The following is a 20,512-nucleotide window of genomic DNA, read 5'->3' as shown; positions in this document are numbered from 1 at the left end:
TAATCTAGCACCTTGAAAATTGCAAAGATATAACAACAAATAAACAAAGCAAGCGTCGTCAACGTAAAATGACAGTACTACCAAAATAAACCAAAATATAACTAAATTGTGGATAATAATTGACTTAACCTCGTATTTTCTTGGCTCTGTGGCATGGACACATACAGTGGCTTCAAGGCAGTTAAACTGTTTATCACACCGTAAAAAGCTCTTCCAGCAGTAGTATGATGGATATTAATGATTTCCCATGCTGCAATTTGATAAGTACCTGTGTGAAGGATTCACAATCCACAAAGAAATTGCAGCCTAGGAGATAAGGCACAGCTCCTGTCAGATTTATGTTGCAGTAACGGCTCCTGTATACCAAGCAGCAACTCAAAAGATTCCTTACGAAATCCAATTTGTTCTTTGAAATCACTGTCGTTAACATCGCAAATGGGTCTCTTCTTTCCATTACAATCCCCATTCTTGGGATGTTCACCTCTTCCTCCATCTCCATATATTCTTCATAGTCCAGGTAATCTGTGGAGTTTGGCACTTAAAACACAGAATGCGAAGATTGCACCTTACTCTCTCACTTTACTACTACTAGTGCCTAAGAGTAAGTTTTGGCCTTATTTCCTCCTTACGTTACTAGCATAGTAGTGTACTCCTCAATGGTGCTCTCTACCAGTGATGGATTAAATAAATTTATTTTGGAAGTAAATGAAAAATTTCCTCTGGAGTAATTTACACATGCAGTAATTTACTCCTTTAGTTCAGTACTATCGACTTGGAAGTCGCTGATTTCCTTCCCTCTTAGTATCTTACTACTTTAATTTCATTTACTCCTGGTTGGTGCTCGCCACCCTTAGGTTATAAGCCTCTTTGAATCGTAGTTCAGTTGTCATAAATTTCATTTATTATTTTAGTGAAGCAATCTAGGTAATATCAGATTGTTACATAATACTAACCCCATTCATATTTCTTTGCAGGCAAGAATGAAGATCATAAATGAAGTGTCAAATGATATGAAGGAACCCCTTTTGAAGCTTCACAAGTCACTGAGTGGAAGTTCAGTGGAAGACTTCATGTCTGCAGTAGAAGTTGTAATGGGTCAAGGAATATGTGACATGATAGTACGTAAGCCAGATAAAAAGAAAGAAAGGTACATTTATTTCTTTCTGTATGCATTTAACATTTAACGTAATTTGTCCAGTCATATCTAATTCTTCACTTTTTCAGAATCCATCTGTTGAATCGCCGACAGAGTCTCTTGGATGAGCTGTCTACCTCACAAGAGCCAGCTAAAGTACTTCTTATTACTGTGCTACTGATATTTCAAGCTGTGACCCAGAGCACAGTACATGCATCTGGCAGATTTGTTAACAACATTCTGTCATTTTTACAACCAAACTTGCCTGCAGACACATTCAACACACTGCAGGAATATTATGGTACTTTATCCAGCAAATGTCTAGCCTGTACTTTTCTCAGTGTTAGCTATTACCAATTTATTTCTCCTTTGCTTTCAGGCCTAGTGTGGAAGAATTTACAGGCTGAGCAGAATCCTGACAGTTCTTCAGAATGTATGGCAACTTTGGTGGATAAAATGCCAGCTATAAAGGAGATAGCAAACACATTCAAGAAGTTGACAGCCTCTGAAAGACAACAGAAAGTTTCAGAGTAACTTACAGTTTCAGGATAAGTTCAAGCAAACCTCTGGATATGTGATTACCATGTGCCTTTTCAGTTAATTTAACCTGTTGGAAAGTGGAAATATATGGTTGTAAAACAAGAAGTGGTATACAATAAAAATATATAACTGTGGTTTCTTTAGTAAAATTTAAAAAAAAGGGCCTTACAATAAAGCTGTCATGTCTCAGAAATAGTCTCTGTATGAGGCAAATCAGTTTTTGTGCAACTAAGGACATTCGTTCTTTCCCAACAAACTGTTATATCCACAAAACTTAGTGTACTTGAAACCAATACACAAAGCTATAGTGTACACATTCAGAATTATATTGTAAACACTTATGGAACAGGAAATGAAGCTAGGGTGATGAAACACGCAGGATGAGTGAACTAAAGCGTTTGTCTCAAATATTTTTGGAACCATTTAATACATCATAACTAGTGAAATGTGCTTTTGCTTGTCGCAAGACACGTTTCATCTTATTCAGTTAAAATATCATGAAATATTGTGTACCTCATCTGTTTCTTGCATGCAGTGAGGGTTTGATGTCTGCATGCGCATATGAAAAAATTTTTCAATTATTTTGACTTACACAGTAAATAAAAAATGAGTGAAAAAACAAGTGTCAAGGGTAAAAAAAGGAAAGTGCAAGCAGGCAACACGTTTGTTTCTAAGTGAGAAACAGATTATAGAATGTCACAACTAACAAGTTTTAAGTAAATAATGTGACGTAAATAGTGACAAGAACACATCTTAGTAGTTGCATACACAGTATTACTATGAGTAGTGTGTTCATATCAATCTGTGCCCTATGCCTTGCCCTGTTATGCATATACTAATTTAATGACAAAAAACGTGCCTCAGTCACTCTGACAGACACACACCCTTAAGTGAGAACATAATCCTGTAGTTGGTTGGTTGCTGGTTCTTCAAGAAGCAACATAGTTTATTTTTTCAGTCACAGTCATTGCACTCTGATGTATAATATTTAGGTGCCCAATCAAAGTTTTATTGTTGCTAGTCCATCTTTCTCATTTAAATCCTATTGCATGTAACAGTATCCTTAATGTTTTGACAGACCGTGGAAATTCAGTTATTTTCCTGATTTCTGTGAGGAGCTCAGTGTAGGAGGAACACTCTTCCCTGCAAGTATAAAAGAAGTGTCTGTTATTGTGCTGTATCACATCCCTGTGAAATTATCACAATGAAACTAGTATTCGTTAGATCTCTGGTACTTTTTCCAGGAGTACGAAGAGAAGATTCAACAACAGATGTCTCCCTTTTCAAATTTTTTGTTGGTTCTTGCAGGTTCACCAGCATAATTGGCAGCAAGCAAATTACTTTGTTTCACTGCATATTCTGTGACTTTGCCCCCTTCTTAGCTTGCATTTATTGTGAACATCTAGCAAAGCACAAAGTCCCATGTGAGTGGAAAAAAAGCACAGATAACTGTTGTATGCAGCAAGGGTAGAACAATGGTCCTGCAAAATTACAGACCAATGTCCTTAACATGGGGTTGCTGCAGAATTCTTGAACATAGTATGAGATTGAATATAATAAAGTTCCTTGAGACTGAAATGCTTCTGTCCATAAATCGACAAGGATTCAGAAAGCATCACTGGTGCCCTTTTCTCACATATCCTGTGAACCATGGATGAAGAGCAACAGATGGATTCCATATTCCTAGATTTCTGGAAAGTGTTTGACGTAGTGCATCACTACAGAATGTTAATGAAGGACCAAGCATATGGATTAGATTCTTGGGTATGTGGATGGCTCGAAAACTTCTTAATATAGAGCACTAGTGTGACCCCTTTTTGAATACTGCTTGAGGATGTAATGGACCTGTCGTTAGAGACTTTACCACACCCTCACCCAGACCTTGACTGCCCTGGTTGAAGTAGGTAGGTGCTGACGGACCAAATAGGAATGCTTCACCTCCCCCCCCCCCCCCCCCCCCCCCCCCTCCTCCCTTCATTTCCGGGACAAAATCTGTAATCTGAAAGATTGTTTTTCTGTGCTCCCAAGAAGAATGGAAGGGATGCGGAAAAACTGCAGTGTGCCACGTACGGGGACAACTGGATTCCTCTACAGGACATGAGACATAAGACGCCTATGTGAAATGACAATATGCAGTTTTCTATGGAAAGAATGCTTGGTATTAAGTGCCTTTTAGTGGCTATGTATGCTCTCTTGCCAAGAGAAAATGTGGGAAAGAAGGTTTTACCAGAGGAGGGGTTGTAGGTGACAAATTGATGGGGCACAGGTTATCTGTTCTTAACTGGCAACATGGAGCTTGCGCAGTGACGGAGTTCTACCACGATAAGCTGTGCATGTGGTCATCAGTCTTACCACAAGAATTTGGGAATTGTGGGCTGTACAAAACTGTTTAATACTGATAGTGAACAATGATCTGATTGGCCAGAGAAGAATATGAGGCAGCTAGCTGAATGTATGGCCATGCGCAGGGACATACCTATGGAGGATGCAAAGAGGTCGTGTTGAAGGGAAACTGGTGACCGAGCTGGGAAAGAACACACTCGCTGTCCAGAAAGAAAAGGAGAGACCTCCTGCTGAGGGGCAAGAGTTAACATTTGGTTGCTGAGTGCCTTCCGTGGGATGACCAGCTTCGTCTGCTGCCAGAACAGGCATTACCTCTCGACTACATGCCGCAGCCAAGTTGCTGCCAGCCGTCTGCAGCATCCCTTCCTTTGTGCCGATAACAGCAGGATCTATGCCCAGTAAAAATACACACTTCAGCTCTCATCTAAGTCTGCCTGACAGTTCCATTTCTCTCATAGAAACCACAATTTAAACATCCTGGTAATGACACTGAGAAATTCGCAGTCAATAATGGGCAAATTATTATTTCCTTTTTTATAAATTAAATAGATGTAATTTGTAAATTTATTTGAATAGCTGTGTTACAAAGGCATTTTGCTTCTACACATACTATTAATCACTAATCTTCTTCTTCCTGCTGGCACTCCTAATCATTTTTATTGAATATGCTAATGCTACACTCGCTTGCAGTTTTATATACAGGGTTGGAGTGTTTATTAGTGGCTGATGACTGCTGTATTTAGCTAGTGTGGCGATGTTTTGACTGCTTGAGCAATGTCTGTTCTAGACCTATTAATCCATGCAGCTAAAACTAACACTGCTACCTTAACACACTCTTATTAGATTGATGTAGATATTTATCCTTCCAACTCTTATGATTTACCTCGGAGTGCAGCTATGCTGTCCCTTATTCTTCCTTGACATCAAACTTCTTTCCTCCATGCAGATTTCTATAAGTGAAGTGGCTATGAAACAAAACACTGCTTCTCTACTTAAGAGTCTAGATTGGTTCCAATTACCTCTATGTATTGTCACAACCTTTCACAAAAGGTTACACACCACATGGGCACCAACTAATGTTAGTCTCAAAGACCTCTTGTTAACATTCTACGAGGGTGGTTTTAAAAGTTCTTGGAATCACCACGAGAGGTCAGCACTAGTGCAATGAGTTGTTCACGTGATATTCATTGGACTGTTGGCTGTAAACACGTGCCACGTCAGTACTCTTGGAAGAGACTTGGCTCTGTTGTTGTTCCCGCGTAGTGATTTGCGAAGATGGAAAAAATAGAGATTTGAGCAGTGATTAAGTACTTCGTAAAGACAGGTATGAAAGCAAAGAACTTTCATGCTGATTTCCAGAATACACTGGAGGACTCTGCTTCTTGATATTCAACTGTTGCCAAGTGGACAAATGAATTTAAATTTGGTCAGGAGAGCTTAGATGATGATCTGCACAGTGGTTGGCCAAGATGTGTCACTACTCCAGAAATCACTGCAAATGTGCACAAAATGGTCATGGAGGATCGCCAATTGAAAGTGCGTGAAATTGCTCACGCTTGCCAGATGTCATCCGAATGGGTATACCACGTTTTAACCTAAGAATTAGAAAGGAAAGGATCAAAAATGCTTGAGAATGGACATATCAGAACAATGTTTGGCCTGTTTTAAGAGAAACGAACAAGATCTTTTGTGCCAGTTTGTGACCACAGGTGAAACTTGTACTACTATACCCCAGAGACAAAAGCAGTGGAAACATCCTGATTCTCCACCACCAAAGAAAGCAAAGACAATTCCTTCGGCGGGAAAGGTCATGGCATCAGTGTTCTGGGATGTGAAGGGGATTTGTTTGTGGATTAACGCTCCACTGGGAAAACTATTACTGGAGAATTCTTTGCTAACCTCCTGGACAAATTGCAACAAAAGATATGTGAAAAAAGGCCAGGTTTAGCAAGGAAGAAAGTCATCTTCCATCAAGACGCTCGCACACATGTGCCATCGCCGTGGCAAAGTTACATGAACTAAGGTATGAATTATTGTTGTCACACCTGCCTTATTCAGCTGATACGGCTCTGTCTACCTCCATCTCTTTCCAGATCTGAAAATTTTTCCTGGTAAACAAAGACTCACTTCAAATGAAGAATTAATAGCTGCAGTTGACAACTATTTTGCAGGCCTGGAGGTAAGTCATTTTCGAGATGGGATCAAAGCACTGGAACCAAGTTGGACCAAGTGCATTAATCTACAAGGAGACTACATTGAAAAATAAAAAAAGTTTCAGTGCTGCAAGTGCTTTTTTTCTATTCTGTTCCGAGAACTTTTCAAACCACCCTCGTATGAATAATATATAACAACAATTGCCTGTATACAATATATTTTTCTTTCATGGTGCTGGAGATCTTCCATGATACCAGAGCTCTTTCCTTCAGGCTTGCTCCATGGAGATTACAAATGCTCTCCAGCAAGTAGACTCCCCACCTGTTGACTAATACTTTCCCACAATACGTAGCCCAATGTTTAAAGACTGATTGCAATAATGTACATCTTTACTCTGAGGTCTATATTTGACGTCTGATCGCAATCACGTAAATCTTTACTCTGAACTCTATATTTGACGTATGTGGTATATGCCCTTCTGTGAATGACATGGATCACTATGGGGTGAAGGTTAATAAAACTGACAAACTACAGGGACAATTTCCTGGCTGGAAATGGAGGTAAAAAGATCCTATGGACATGTGTCAGGAAATGCGTCGTTGCCATGTTGATGGCACTGACGAATGAAAGTTGCTCTGACCAGGAGCTGTGCATTCCTTTAGTGTTGCAGGCTGTGTAATTGTTGCAACATACTGTAAGCAGCAGAATGGTCCAGTATTCATGTCACCAACAAGCTGAGATGGTGTTTGTGTACAGCCAAGCAGTGGAAACAGTCGAGAGGCAGTATGGATATATCAAACCAAGTACCCTCACAGACACCAACTACATCACACAACGCTCATCTGTCTGAAGGGACCCATGATTATACAAACACTTAAAAATGGCTTGAAATGTTGTGTGATGTGGTTGGTGTCTGTGAGGGTACTTGTTTGGGTATAGCCGTGCTGCCTCTTGACCATTTTCATCTGCTTGGCTGTACACAAACATCACCTTGACTCGTTCCTGACATGAATACCAGATTATTCTGTTGCTTGCAGTATGTTGCGTCAATCACACAGCCTGCAACACACAAGGAATGCACGGCTAATGGTTAGCGCCATCTACTGTGGCAATGATGCGTTTCCAGACATGTGTTAAAAGGACCTTTTTTCCTCCATTTCCAGTCAGGAATCTGTTCTTGCAGTTTGTCGTTTTTATTACTGTTTGCCTTGTATATTTTAATGGCGGTAAAATTTCAACCACTGCAAGTGACTGGAATCCACACCAGCTCAGATTAAAGGAAGACATCGAAGCAGTTTAGAGGCATACTGCAGGACTGGTTACCAGTAGAGTCAATCAACAAGCAAGTATGGGGATGTTTTGTGAACTTGCTAGCAAAGCCAGCTCTTAATTAATTCCAAAATAATTACCAATTTCATAAAAAGTATTGTTTGTATTTCTATATCCATTAATTTCATCATTTAAACAAATAATTTGGCTTAACCCCTGTGGTAGAAGTAACTGTTAAAAAGAACCCATTTTTTGATGTATTCAGTTAATTTAATGAGTTATGTTTTGATTGTAATTTCTGTAAATTAAACATAAAATAATGAATAGTTTCAGTACCTACTATTGTGATGATATATAACGGCCCAATTTTTGGTCTCGAGGCAGTCAATCCACGGCCGAGTTTCAGACAAGAAACCTGTGATGGTGTGAACAACAACAGTGCGTCAACTTAACTGTGAACTAAGTGTAACACAGTTAGGTTGTGTGTTAAAACAATGACAGTGTCTGAAATACGTACCATATTATTCTGCAAGAACTGTGAACTGTGTGGTTAGGTTTTTACTGCTCGTAGATGTTCAACAGTAAACTATTGTAGCAGTATGCTATTTTATGTGGGCACAAGAAACTAGGACTCGTGCACTTTGAACAGTGAACTCAAGAGCGGTTTACAGTGCAGTGATTTTAACGAAGGAGACTACAACAGCCAATCAGCGCATGGGTTTCATCGCCACAGTAGGACAGCAGCCAATCAGCGTATGGGTTCTATGGAAGCAGCCATTGAGTACAGGAGCAGCCAGTCAGCATGCAGGTGGACACATCCAAACAAGACACCTCGCTGGGAGAATTAACTTGCATCAGCCATGCAGATGACAAATCGAGATAACAGCCACAGCAGCAGGAGACAAGTGAATAAGAATAAGGTAACTTTGAATGATGGGGACAGAAGTCTTATTGTAGATGAAATGATAAAAGCGTCATCTACATTGTATGGTAATATTAGCGAAATGGACGAAAACAGTACTGAAGCAGATGAAATCATTAAGTTTGAGGGGGAGGAATCTAGTAGCAAAAATCAGCAAGGGCCAAAGGTTATGGCAGACGGAAAAGTGGAAGCGATGTTAAGGCAAATTATAAGTAGTCTGAGTAGTATGTGTACGAAAGAAGATATTATTAGGGTGGAAAATAGTGTGAAAGAAGACATTAATAGGGTGGAAAAGAAAACTGATAGCACTAGAGCTGACATGGTTAGCTTAAAGGATGAGACGATAGTTAAAGATTGGGATGAAAGGATAAAGAAAGTAGTACGTAACACTAATGAGAAATTAACATTAATGAGTAGTAAATGTGTAGAAGAGGGAAAGAAGCTTTGTGATGACTATAATAGGAGTGTGGAGGCTTCCAAAAAACAGTGTAAAGATGAAGTCAAAGCTGACAGCAAATTTTGTGCTGAAAGCAGGGTTAAACTTGAGAACCAAATCGATCAGCTTAAAAATGATTTTGAAACGGAGGTAGATACCAAGTGTTCAGTAGTGGTAGAGGAGAAACGTAAAAGTAAATAAAAATGTGGATTCAAAATTGGCTGAAATGGAGAAAAAGATAGAAGAGGTACAAAATCTGAAGCATAGAATATGTAGTAACCCAAACAGCCCTTCATTTGTTAGTTGTAAGAAAGTACATAATTTTGAACCATATGGGGAAGTGCATCCACTGGATTTCATTAGGGAATTTAATGATTTGCCTGAAACACGGAATGACAAAAAGCAAATGTCATTTGTGAGAGGTTTTTTGAAAGGGGATGCTTATGGATGGACAACTCAGGTAGTTGATAGTTGTACTTAATGACATAGCTTAGAGAAAGCATTTTTAGATGAATGTCAGTCCAAAGAAAAGCAGCAGAGAATTTTGAGTGAATTTTAGGGAGGGGAGAGATTTGGCTCCAGGAAGGGTATTGTGAAAGGTTTCTGTCAGCTTTGGACAAACAAACTGAAATATCTGGACAAAGAGCTAGGTAGTGAATCAATAATTATGGGTTTAGAAACTAAGTTGCCTCAGAATGTTAGAGAATTGCTTGTACTGCCACTAGGGGTAATCTTAGTGATTTCTTGAATTATGTTGATAAAGTGGGGAGGGTGAAGCCCTCAGTGGAAGATTATAGGAGGAATTTTCATGACAATAATCATTAGGGACAGAATTTCAGGTAAGTGGAATGAACAGGACCAATTATAGTAGAAATTCGAGGAATGGTTGGATGGAGGATAGCCGGAATTGGCACGGAAATGGTAGGAGAAATTCAATATGTACCGTATTATTCTGCAAGAACTGTGAACTGTGTGGTTAGGTTTTTACTGCTCATAGATGTTCAACAGTAAACTATAGTAGCAGTATGCTGATGTTTGCCTGCAAGCTATTTATGAGGCTTATCGAAAGTTAAACAATAGTGAACTGGCCATATAACTGTGTATTATTTGGAGGGGGGGGGGGGGGGATCTGTTAAAGTAAAGAACTGCGAAAAGCAACTGTGCAACTGTTGGATCCATCAGTTATAGCAGTCAGTGTTGAACTTCCACCCCCATATTTTTCAGCCAGTACCCAGTACGTTGACACCAAGGACTATCAACAGAGTAATAAAGCAGGTGAACATCCCAAACTCAAACGGAAATCCTGGAGGGAACATGATGTTCCTTTTGCAAAAGACTATTGAGAAAATTTAGACAATGGGCATTTGAGGCAGATGCATAAGAATTCTACTGCTGCCAACATAAATTTTGTGTAAGGACTGTGAAGATAAGGAAAAGTTTTTCCCTCTCTCTATTTGTGATATTTGCGAGTAGAACAGAAAAGGAAATGACTAATAATGATGCAAGACATGCTCTGTCATGCACTATGCAGTGGCCTGTGGAGTTTTCATGTAGATGTAGGTATGACTTTAGAATATAAAAATCGGTGAACTGAGGATCTGTCTGTAGATGAGTCTTTACGCCAATGGATGGACCAAACCAAAATTTTATCATGTTTTAGTTATAGTTGTAACTGCAGTAGTATCTAATAAATGTGGTCATCACTGTAGGACAGTGAGAACTGTACACAAGCTAAAATGTTCCTATGTCTATTTCAGTTTGAGGTATTTGTTCTTCAAGAACTGTGGAAGGTAATAAAATGGAATGCACATCACCACTCTACCCACTATGGGCAATGTCGGATTGCCAGTGTAGTTAGGTCCACACTTGTTGTTCTCTAGCACTGAACCAACACTGTGAGTGATGCATTACTATCATGTAGACATTGTGGGGTTTGTTCCTGTGTCATAGTTACAATTCTTTGTCCAGTAGCTCTATAATCACTGTGTATGACTTTCATATTTCCACTGGTGGCTGTTGTAATGTTTCCAATACATACTACGTTGCATACAAATTAAATTTCTACTTCACTTGATTTAAAATTCTTATCTACTGATACAGAATACTCTGCCTCCCATCTTGTGAAGCCAGCCTTTTTGGTGTACAGCCATTTGTCCCAAAGATCTCACTTCTGTCAATTCCTGGTCATACTCAACCCATGGTATTGAGTGTTATGTCTGTCATACAGCTTTTCAGTGATGCTTCAATTAATGCCACTGTTTGTAAATGGTTGGACAGCTGATTCCTATTATTTTCTCACCTACTTTCTTGGCATCTGATATGCTTGCTCTGGTGCCCTCTGCATTAGGGAAGTGAGTCATCTAATTAAAGAGAGGGAGGGGGAGGGAGAAAGAGAGGGAGGAGGGGAGAGAGAGAGAGAGGAAACTATGCATCTGAGACACAGCTACAGTGGTGGTTGCTGCTACTAGTTTTGATATATTCCTCTGCCATTTGCAGCGAACCTTCATCTCTCAATCATGCTCTACAACTCTAGAAAGCTGCAATCTAGATTGTCACAGCATCTCTAAATTCTTTGATTAAGGCCTTGCACCCAGATCAAAGCCATTCCACAGACAGTGCTATCACCAACACTGTAAACTGTTAACTTCGTTGAAACATTATGAACATGCCTGATTGTTTTAATATACCCTTCCAGAACCAAGGCAACATGCATTGTTTGTTCCAATGTACACTATAAATTGCAATCTGTGGCTTCAAGCATTGCTGGGATGACCTTTACACATATTAAATAAGTACTAGTGGAAATACATACTGAATGCACATGGTTCTCATATTCATCCCTGCCTGCCATTTCCCAAAGGGATATTGTTTCTCACTGTTCATTATATCAACAATCTGCTTTGACTGGACACAGGATACTGAGGCTTTGCTACAGTGGAAACCTGTGGTACTAGGCCAGTTTCACACTATGCTTCCCATCACTTAGTACATGTTGATGAGGGGTATGACTCCTGGTTTTTGGCCTGGTCTTTCTTTATACGATTTCCTCAGTACATGCACCCAGTCCTTCAACTGAAATTCCATCCACAATCTATGAAACAGACAGTTTGCAGGCAATCTTTTTGTGGAAGTGGGTGGTACCATGGGCGTCTGCAGAAATTTATCCAAGATAGGGCAATATTCTAAAACTGTTACATTTGATGTACCTTTAACTGACTGAGGAATTCAAAGACATATCATGTTCCAAGAACAAATCTGACAAGAAATATACTAAAGTTATTGTATTTAAACTAGGTTCTAGTTACCCACTTAAATTTTTTTTGAATAAATTGTTTTGGTACCTAAAATATAAAGATATTTCATTATTACAAGCAAGGTACATCCTTCTATACACTCTAAGACAGAAAAAGTAGCATCGTGAAATAATTATCTGAATATGATGGAAATTAGTAGATGTGATGTGCATTACAAACAAACAATAAACTGGATGATTTATTCAAGAGAAAGAGCTTCACCAATTGAGGAAGTCAATAATGCTTTGGTCCACCTCTGGCTCTTATGCAAGCAGTTATTTGGCTTGGCATTGACTGACAGTTGTTGGAAGTCCTCCTGAGGGACATCATGCCAAACTCTGTCCAGATGGCATATTAGATTGTAAAAGTCCCTAGCTGTTTGGAGGACCCTGCCCATAATGCTCCAAAGATTTTCAGTTCGGGAGACCTTTCCGGTCAAGGTAGCATTTGGCAAGCACAAAGACAAGCAATAGAAGCTCTCACTAAGTGCAACCAGGCATTATCTTGCTGAAATGTAATCCCAAGATGGCTTGCCGTTAAGGGCGACAAAATGATGTGCTGAATATTGTCAATGTACTGCTGTGCTGTAAGGGTGTCACAGATGGCAACCAAGGGTACACCAGATCCTGGTTGTCAAGCCATATGACAGTCACGTTGGTATTCCACGACTGTCTGGGTGGTCTCCACTGCTTATTAGGACCTGGAATCTCGTTGACTGAAGCGGACGCATCTTGAATGATGAGTCTCATTTCAAAGTGATTCCTGATGACCAGCAAAGATGAATCTGGAGATTCACTGGACTATGGTGGGATACTAAGGTGACTGTCACCTCCAAATGGCCTGACAATCAAGAGTGATGGTCTTGGGTGCCATTTCATTTCATAGCAGGACCTTTTTGGTTATTATCTGCAGCAAGGTTTCAGCACAGTGGTATGTTGATGATATTCCACGCCCCATTTTACTGTCGTTTATGGCAAGCCACGCTGGGCTTACATTTCAGCAAGATAATGCCTGCCCACACTTGGCAAGAGTTTATACAAGTTGTCTTAATGCTTGACAAACCCTATTTTGGCCAGCAACGTCACTGGATCTCTCCCCAATTGAGAACATTTGGAGTGTTGTGGGCAGGGCCCTCCATGCAGTTTGGATTTTGATGGTGTGATGCCCAATTGGACAAAGTTTGCATGATATCCCTTAGGAGGACATCCGACAACTCTGTCAATCAATGCCAAGCCAAATAATTGGTTGCATAAGGATCACAGGTGGACCAGCTCATTAACTGACTTGCTCAATTTGTGAAGCTCTTTCTCTTGAATAAATCATGCAATTTTTCTGAAACTGTAGTAATTTGTTTGGCTGTACATGTATGTCACATCTGTTGATTCCCATTCTGTTAGGATAATTCCTTCATCTTGCATCAATCTCTTTCTTTCTTTTCCCAACACTGTAGGAAAAAGACAGTTGCTACTTACTGGAAAGAAGACACGTCAACCTGCAGATGGGCAGAATTAAAAGACTAAAAGACTTTCACATAAAGCTTCAGTCCCACAGTTCACACACACACACACACACACACACACACACACACACACACACACACACACACACACAACCCCAGCATCTCGGGCCAGTGTGCAGCTATCATGTGGGATGCAAGCAACAATCTGGAGGGGGCAGGGAAGAGAGTGCACAGGTGTGGGAGAGACAAATGCTGTCTGGTGGAGTGTGCAGAGACTAGACTGCCAACAGGTGCAGTGTCAGGACGTTGTGAAGCACAGATGTGGGGAGAAAAGGAACAAAAGAAAGGGTAGCAGCTGGGAAAGATGAGTGGAGGCATCGGCAAAGGGCTGCAAATAAACAGCGTGGGAGATGAGACTGGAGAGGAGATGGCAGGACAGAGGGGTGGAAACTGTTGGGTGGAGAATGTGGAGACAATAAGTTACCATAGGTTGAGGCTGGGATAATTCTGGAGTGGAGAATGTGTTGTAAGGATAACACCCATCTGTGCAGCTCATAAAAGCTGTTGGTGGAGGGAAGGATCCAGGTGGCTTGGGTAGTGAAGCAACCATTGAAAACAAGTGTGTTATGTGCAGCTGCATGCTGTGCCACCATGTGGTCTAATTTGCTCTTGGCCACAGTTGGCAGTGACCATTCATCCTGGTGGACAGCTGGTTGATAGTCATACTAACATAAAAAAGCTGAGCAATGATTGCAACAGAGCTGATAAATGACATGGCTACTTTCACAGGTGGCCCAGCCCTTGAAGGGATAGAATAGACCTGTGACAGGACTGGAGTAGGAAGTGCCGGGTGGATAGATTGGACAGGTTTTGCACCTAGGTCTTCCATAGGGATATGGTCCTTGTAGCAAGGGGTTGGATTGAGGTATAGGGATGGACTAGGATGTTGTGGATGTTGGGTGGATGACAGAACACCACTCTATGAGGAGTGGGAAGTATGTCCCTCACTTCAGGGCATGATGATAAGTAATGATAAAGGCCTTTTGAAGGGTGTGGTTCAGTTGTTCCTTTCTGGGATGGTACTGGGTGATGAAGGGGCTCTCCTTTGTGGCTGGTTCGTGTGGGTGGTGAAAGGATTGGGGGTATGAGGGGAAATGATATGGATGATTTGTTTGCAGACTAGATCTGGAGGAAAGTGCCTCTCTGTGAAGGCCTTGGTGAGACCCTCAGTACACTTAGCAAGAGAGTTCTTGTCACTGCAGATATGCCATCCCTGGGTGGCCAGGCTCCATAGGAGGGATTTTTTTGGTGTGCAAGAGACAACAGCTGTCAAAATGCAGGTGCTGTTGGTGATCAGTGAGTTTAGTGTGGACAGAGGTGCAGGTGGAGCCATCAGAGGGGAGAAGGTTAACATCTAGGAATGTGGCATGGTGGGCTGAGAAGGACAGTCATTGCACAGCTTTTTATATTGCACCAGTTGTCTGCCAGTATGAATGGCCAACTCCAAACTATGGCCAAGAGTGAAGTAGACAATCTGGTGGCACAATATGCAGCTGAACATAACACACTTGATTTCAATGGTGGCTTCACTACCCAAACCACTAGCTTTTCTGAACTGCACAGATGGGAGTTATCCTTACAACATATTCTCCACTCCTGTAATTATCTCGGCCTCAACTTACTGTAACATAATATCCCTACACCTTATACTCAACAGTTTCCACCCTTTCTGTCCTATCATTTCCTGCCGATTCTCATCTCTCATCCTGTTTATTTGCAGCCTTCTGCCAGTGCCTCCATTCATCTTTCCCCACTCCTCTTTTTTGCTCCATTCCTCCCCACCTCCCTGCTCCAAAACCTCCTAACACTGCACCTGTTGTCAGTCTGGTTCCTGCACACTCCATCAGACAGTGTTCATCTCGCTCCGCACTCGTACACTACTATCCCTTCCTCTTCTGTGCCCCCTCCAGATTGCTGCTTGCATCCCACATGATAGCTGCATTCTGGCCCATGATGCTGTAGTTGGCAGTTGTGTGTGCGTGAGGTGTACTTACTCGTTTGCGTGAATTGTGTGGGTGTCTCCCTTTTACTGATGAAGGCTGTGGCTGAAGGCTTTATGCAAGGGCGTTTAATTGTGCCTGTCTGCTGCTTGACATATTTTCTTTACAGCAAGCAGCAATCTATCTTTTCCTACATTGTTGATATTCCTACTTGGAGTTTCCATTGTTTGATCTTTTTTTTTAACTTTTCTGTTAACCTAAGAGTGTATTAATGATATATCACATCATGGGTGCCAATATTTGAGTTATAGATCTGTAATTACATCCTCAGATGATCAAATTAAGCATATCCAATGAGTTATAAAACAAAGCTATAAAATATTAACAAACTACATTGAAGCACCAAAGAAACTGGCATGGATATGCACATTCAAATACAGATATATGTAAACAGGCAGAATACGGTGCTGCAGTCGGCAACCCCTATATAAGGCAACAAGTGTCTGTTGCAGTTGTTAGATTGGTTACTGCTGCTGCAACAGCAGTTATAAAGATTTAAGTGAGTTTGAATGTGGTGTTACAGTCAGCACATGAGCGACAGGACACAGCATTTTCGATGTAGCGATGGCATGGGGATTTTCCTGTACGGCCATTTCAAAAGTGTACCTTGAATGTCGGAAATCCAGTAAAACATCGAATCTCCAACATCGGTGTGGGCGGAAAAGGATCCTGCAAGATTGGGACCAATGACAACTGAAGAGAATAATTGAATGTGACAGAAGTGCATGCCTTCCACAGATTGCTGCAGATTTCAATGCTGAGTCATCACCAAGTGTCAGCATGCAAACCATTCAACAAAACATCATCAATATGGGCTTTCAGGGCTGAAGGCACACTTGTGTACCATTGATGACTGCATGAAACATACCTTCATGCCTCGCCTGGGCCCGTAAACAATGACATTAGACTGTTGATGGCTGGAAATGTTGCATGGTCGACGAGTTTTGTTTCAAATTGTATGGAACAGATGGGTGTGTACGGCTGTTGAGACTACCTCATGAATCCATGTATCCTACATGTCAGCAAGGGACTGTTTAGGCTGTTGGAGGCTCTGTAATGGTGTGGGGTGTGTGCAATTGGAGTGGTATGGGACCCCTGATACATCTAGATATGACTCTGACAGGTGACAAATATGTAAACATCCTGTCTGATCACCAGTGTTCATTCATGTACATTGTGATTGGGCAATTCCAACAGGTCAATGTGACACATCATGCATCTGGAATTGTGACATGGTGGCTCCAGGAATATTATTCTGAGTTTAAACACTTCCGCTGACCACCAAACCCCCCAGACATGAACGTTATTGAGCATATCTGGGATGCCTTGCAACGTGCTGTTCAGAAGGGATCCCCACCCCCTCATACTCTTATGGATTTATGGATAGCCCTGCAGGATTCATGGTGTCAATTCCCTCCAGCACTACTTCAGACACTAGTCGAGGCCATGCTACTTCTGCATGCTCTCAGTGGCCCTACATGATATTAGACAGGTGTAACCAGTTTCTTTGTCTCTTCAGTGTATATTTTCTGTCATTAGGCTGACACTTAAAATAAAAAATTAGAAATAGAAGTGGAATAAGAACAACAGAGAAATCTTTGCTAGACATAAGCAAAACAACCAGTGATAAATGTTATTGATAAATACTCTTCAGTGTGGAGAAACATGAAATCTACTTCAAAAAAATCATTTATACAGCTTTGGTAACATAAATAATTATTTGTATAAATACTCTTCAGTGTGGAGAAACATGAAATCAACTTCAAAAAATCATTTATACAGCTTTGGTGCCATAAATAATTATTTGTTTGCCATTTGAATCATTTTAATGTATTTGTTGGACTAATTTCATTCCTTTTATTTTTTAATGTTTACTGGCATAACTGAAGTGGAACAAAATGTGTTGTGAAAGCTACATTGTTTGGTTGTTTGTGTGAAGTGTAAACTATGGCAAGTACTCAACTACATGAATTGAGAAGGCTTCCAAAACCACCCAGAAATTGTCTGAAAGAACAGACTTAACAGTCTAGACCTGAACTAAGAGTGTCCTTGTCTCTCTAATGTGACAGTAGTGCAATTACATCAGTTGGGTTGCAGAATTTGCAACTGTATTATTCATTGTGTTTCATTCTACAGAATTCAGATGCTGACTTACGAGGAAGACATCTGTTTCAGCCTTGAAATTTCTCACTTTTCTTATGCTTTCCAATGCAGAAATTTTTCTATTTTCCTTCTGACTGTCATAATTGGGTCCACACAGACGAACACACCTGCAGTATAACAGGAGGGTATACTCTGTGGTCTACTAAAATGGCTCCTGCTATATAAAACTGTGTGTAGCTTTCCAAAGCAACTACAGGTCTTGTTTGTTTATGGAGAAATGTAAACTACAGTTCTAGTAGTGTATCCTTCTGGAAAGTGGTAGCAGCTTTTTAGTAGGTATATGACAGTAATGTTTGATCCTTTAATGTAACTTGCTAAGGGCTACACAAGAAAGTGTCAGAGAAAGAAATCGGAGAGGCTAATTTGGCATTGTTATCTTGCAGTTCTCATCAGCCCTGATTTGGAGCAGCATTGAAACTGTCATAGCGTCAAGGAAATGAGTTATATAGTAATTGCTGAAGCCTCAGTATTTCCAATCATGCTTTGCAATGTTTAATAAGTTGTATAGTAAAAGTCTGTACTCTGGATTCCAGGAAGAAGAAAGTTGCACCTAGGTGATGTAGCATTTTGCCATATTGATAGCTTCCTCAATACTGATCCAAGTTCTTGGAGCAATGACTAGCCTTGAAGAAGTTTTGGTAGCACTAAAGTATGTGTAGTACATGCCTTCCACATTAACAGGCCCCATTTTGTTACATTTATATCTGCAGGCCAGCTGAGCAGTTCATTGGCATGAATAGGTTATCAGTTAGCAATTCTTGTGTGTTGGTCTCTGACATGGAGTCGTCAACACTCTCATCATAAATGCAGCAGGATTACAAACCAGTGAGCGATGCCAGACAGCTTTCATCATCGACCATCTACGCTTTGCTGCCATCCACATGGAACCAACTGCCAGAGGCCCAGCTGTCACCTCTTGGTCTGAGATATGAACTGTTGGCCTTCCAGCCATGAGCTGACTGGGATCCACTGATTACAGTTGCTGCTCTCCAGTGACCAGTCTGGGTTTGACCCTGAGCAACATTGCCGACTAGCTTACCTTGCCAACTGCCATTGATACTGTTGTGGACTCACACCACCTGTAGCCACAGGAGCTGAGGCAGCACAGCCGAACTGTGTGGATGAGAAGCGGCGATACCAACATGTCTGCACCTCTTCCCTACCATCTCCAGAGAACCACTCACCAACAACCAGCCACACCATTACAGCTATAATCACTTAATACACTGCAGTTAAGGGTAAACTATACAGTGTGTATATAAATTAGTTAAACAAAAGCAATATTTAATAGTTTTATTTACAAATGTCCAATGTGGTTATGTTTTGTAACATGACAAATGTCCCATCTGCGGTCAGTTTTCTGTCAAATTCTATGAGGTAAGTCTTGATGTATGATGGCTACTTCTTGTGTTATCCACTGTCAGAGCTTGTCAACATTTTCTGAAGGTGGAGGAACAAACACTCTGTCTTTAAAGTGGCCCCGTACTCAGAAGTCCATTGGGGTTAAATCAGGTGATTGTGTTGGCCAGGATATTGTTCCACCACGCCCAGTCCAAGCTGGCACATCCCTAAAGAGATATGCAACAGCTTCATGATGATGAAGTGGTGGTGTGCCATTTTGCTAGAAAATAAATTCTCTGTGCATATCCTGTTGTCAAGACTCAGCTCGCTTTTCTGTGTCACATTCTCTTAAAGCTTGCAATAGTTCCAGTTTGTAGGGTTTGAATGACAGGCGTTTCTGTAATACTTTCCACCCTGTAATGCTAGGCATATTCAATTTTAAGCTGGCACGTCTCATTCATTTACTCCGGCTACGAATGTAAAACTGATGAATTTATTCAACTGCCGCATCAGAGACTACCGGTTGACCTTCACCTGGCATCCTGTATGATAGACAGCCAGTTTCGGCAAAACAATTGCATCAATTAATGTAACAGTTTGTCAGTGAGGTGGTAGCTTGCGACATTTAGTACTGAATTGTCTCTGAACTGCAGCAGTGGATTTGAATTTATGAAACCATAAAAAACACTGCACACTCTCTGCGCCATTATACAACTCCTTGATGACTGTTGGAATAACTCATTTGTGGCTCCCATCAAGCGGGAACTTGGAAACTATCAGTGTTAGGCGGGAATAAAACTTGTATTGCATTCAGCGCTGTGCCAAACATTTATGTAAGTTATTTACCCTTTTCACAATTAAAGGATACTTCTGTGTGACTAATTTATAAATACCCTGTATCTGTAGAGTACAAAAATGTTAGCTATAACTACCCATTCCTTATGAAGCAGACGAAAGGTGACAGTCATAAACAAACAAGAATTTTCAAAAAAGGACAATATGTCAAAGCATAACCAAATTATTATATGGCCAACAAATCATAACTAAGATAAGACACAAGTTACATGTTTCACTTGCAAGTAAGGTACTAAAATAGAGAATTTTTATCTTTGCCTCACTTAGTCTGAACCACACACAAAGGAAAAACAACTATAATGCATTCATCATAAGAATAAACCTGATGTAAACATTGCACGTTTGCTGGAACCACATTGGATTTCCGTTTTGTTAAAGTAAGTTCTTTTTATTAACGTATTTAAAAAGAAGTTTTGTGTCAAATTATTAATCAACATTATATATGAGCATAATGTTTTGTTTATCTGTGTTTCCTATTTTGAGTCACAACACTTGCACTTTTACTCTTAGGTGTTTTTAGAAGTTCCTTGGTCAAGTGACTT

General features: G+C 40.6%; 1 protein-coding gene across 1 annotated transcript in view; it reads left to right on the top strand.

The window, feature by feature from the left end:
• Nucleotides 1-1,809, top strand: part of LOC124788134 (E3 UFM1-protein ligase 1 homolog) — a 61,513-nt gene extending 59,704 nt beyond the window's left edge. Inside the window, exons 11-13 of the mRNA XM_047255272.1 lie at nucleotides 975-1,147; nucleotides 1,225-1,436; nucleotides 1,515-1,809. Of these exons, the coding sequence (XP_047111228.1) occupies nucleotides 975-1,147; nucleotides 1,225-1,436; nucleotides 1,515-1,669 (540 nt within the window). The 3' untranslated portion in view covers nucleotides 1,670-1,809. The remainder of the gene's footprint in view (nucleotides 1-974; nucleotides 1,148-1,224; nucleotides 1,437-1,514) is intronic.
• Nucleotides 1,810-20,512: the final 18,703 nt, after the last annotated feature.

The sequence above is a fragment of the Schistocerca piceifrons genome, chromosome 3 (genome assembly GCF_021461385.2).
Source record: "Schistocerca piceifrons isolate TAMUIC-IGC-003096 chromosome 3, iqSchPice1.1, whole genome shotgun sequence".
Classification (NCBI taxonomy): Eukaryota; Metazoa; Arthropoda; class Insecta; order Orthoptera; family Acrididae; genus Schistocerca; species Schistocerca piceifrons.
Note: the sequence above shows the minus strand (reverse complement) of the source record. Positions and strands in the feature narration are given on the sequence as shown.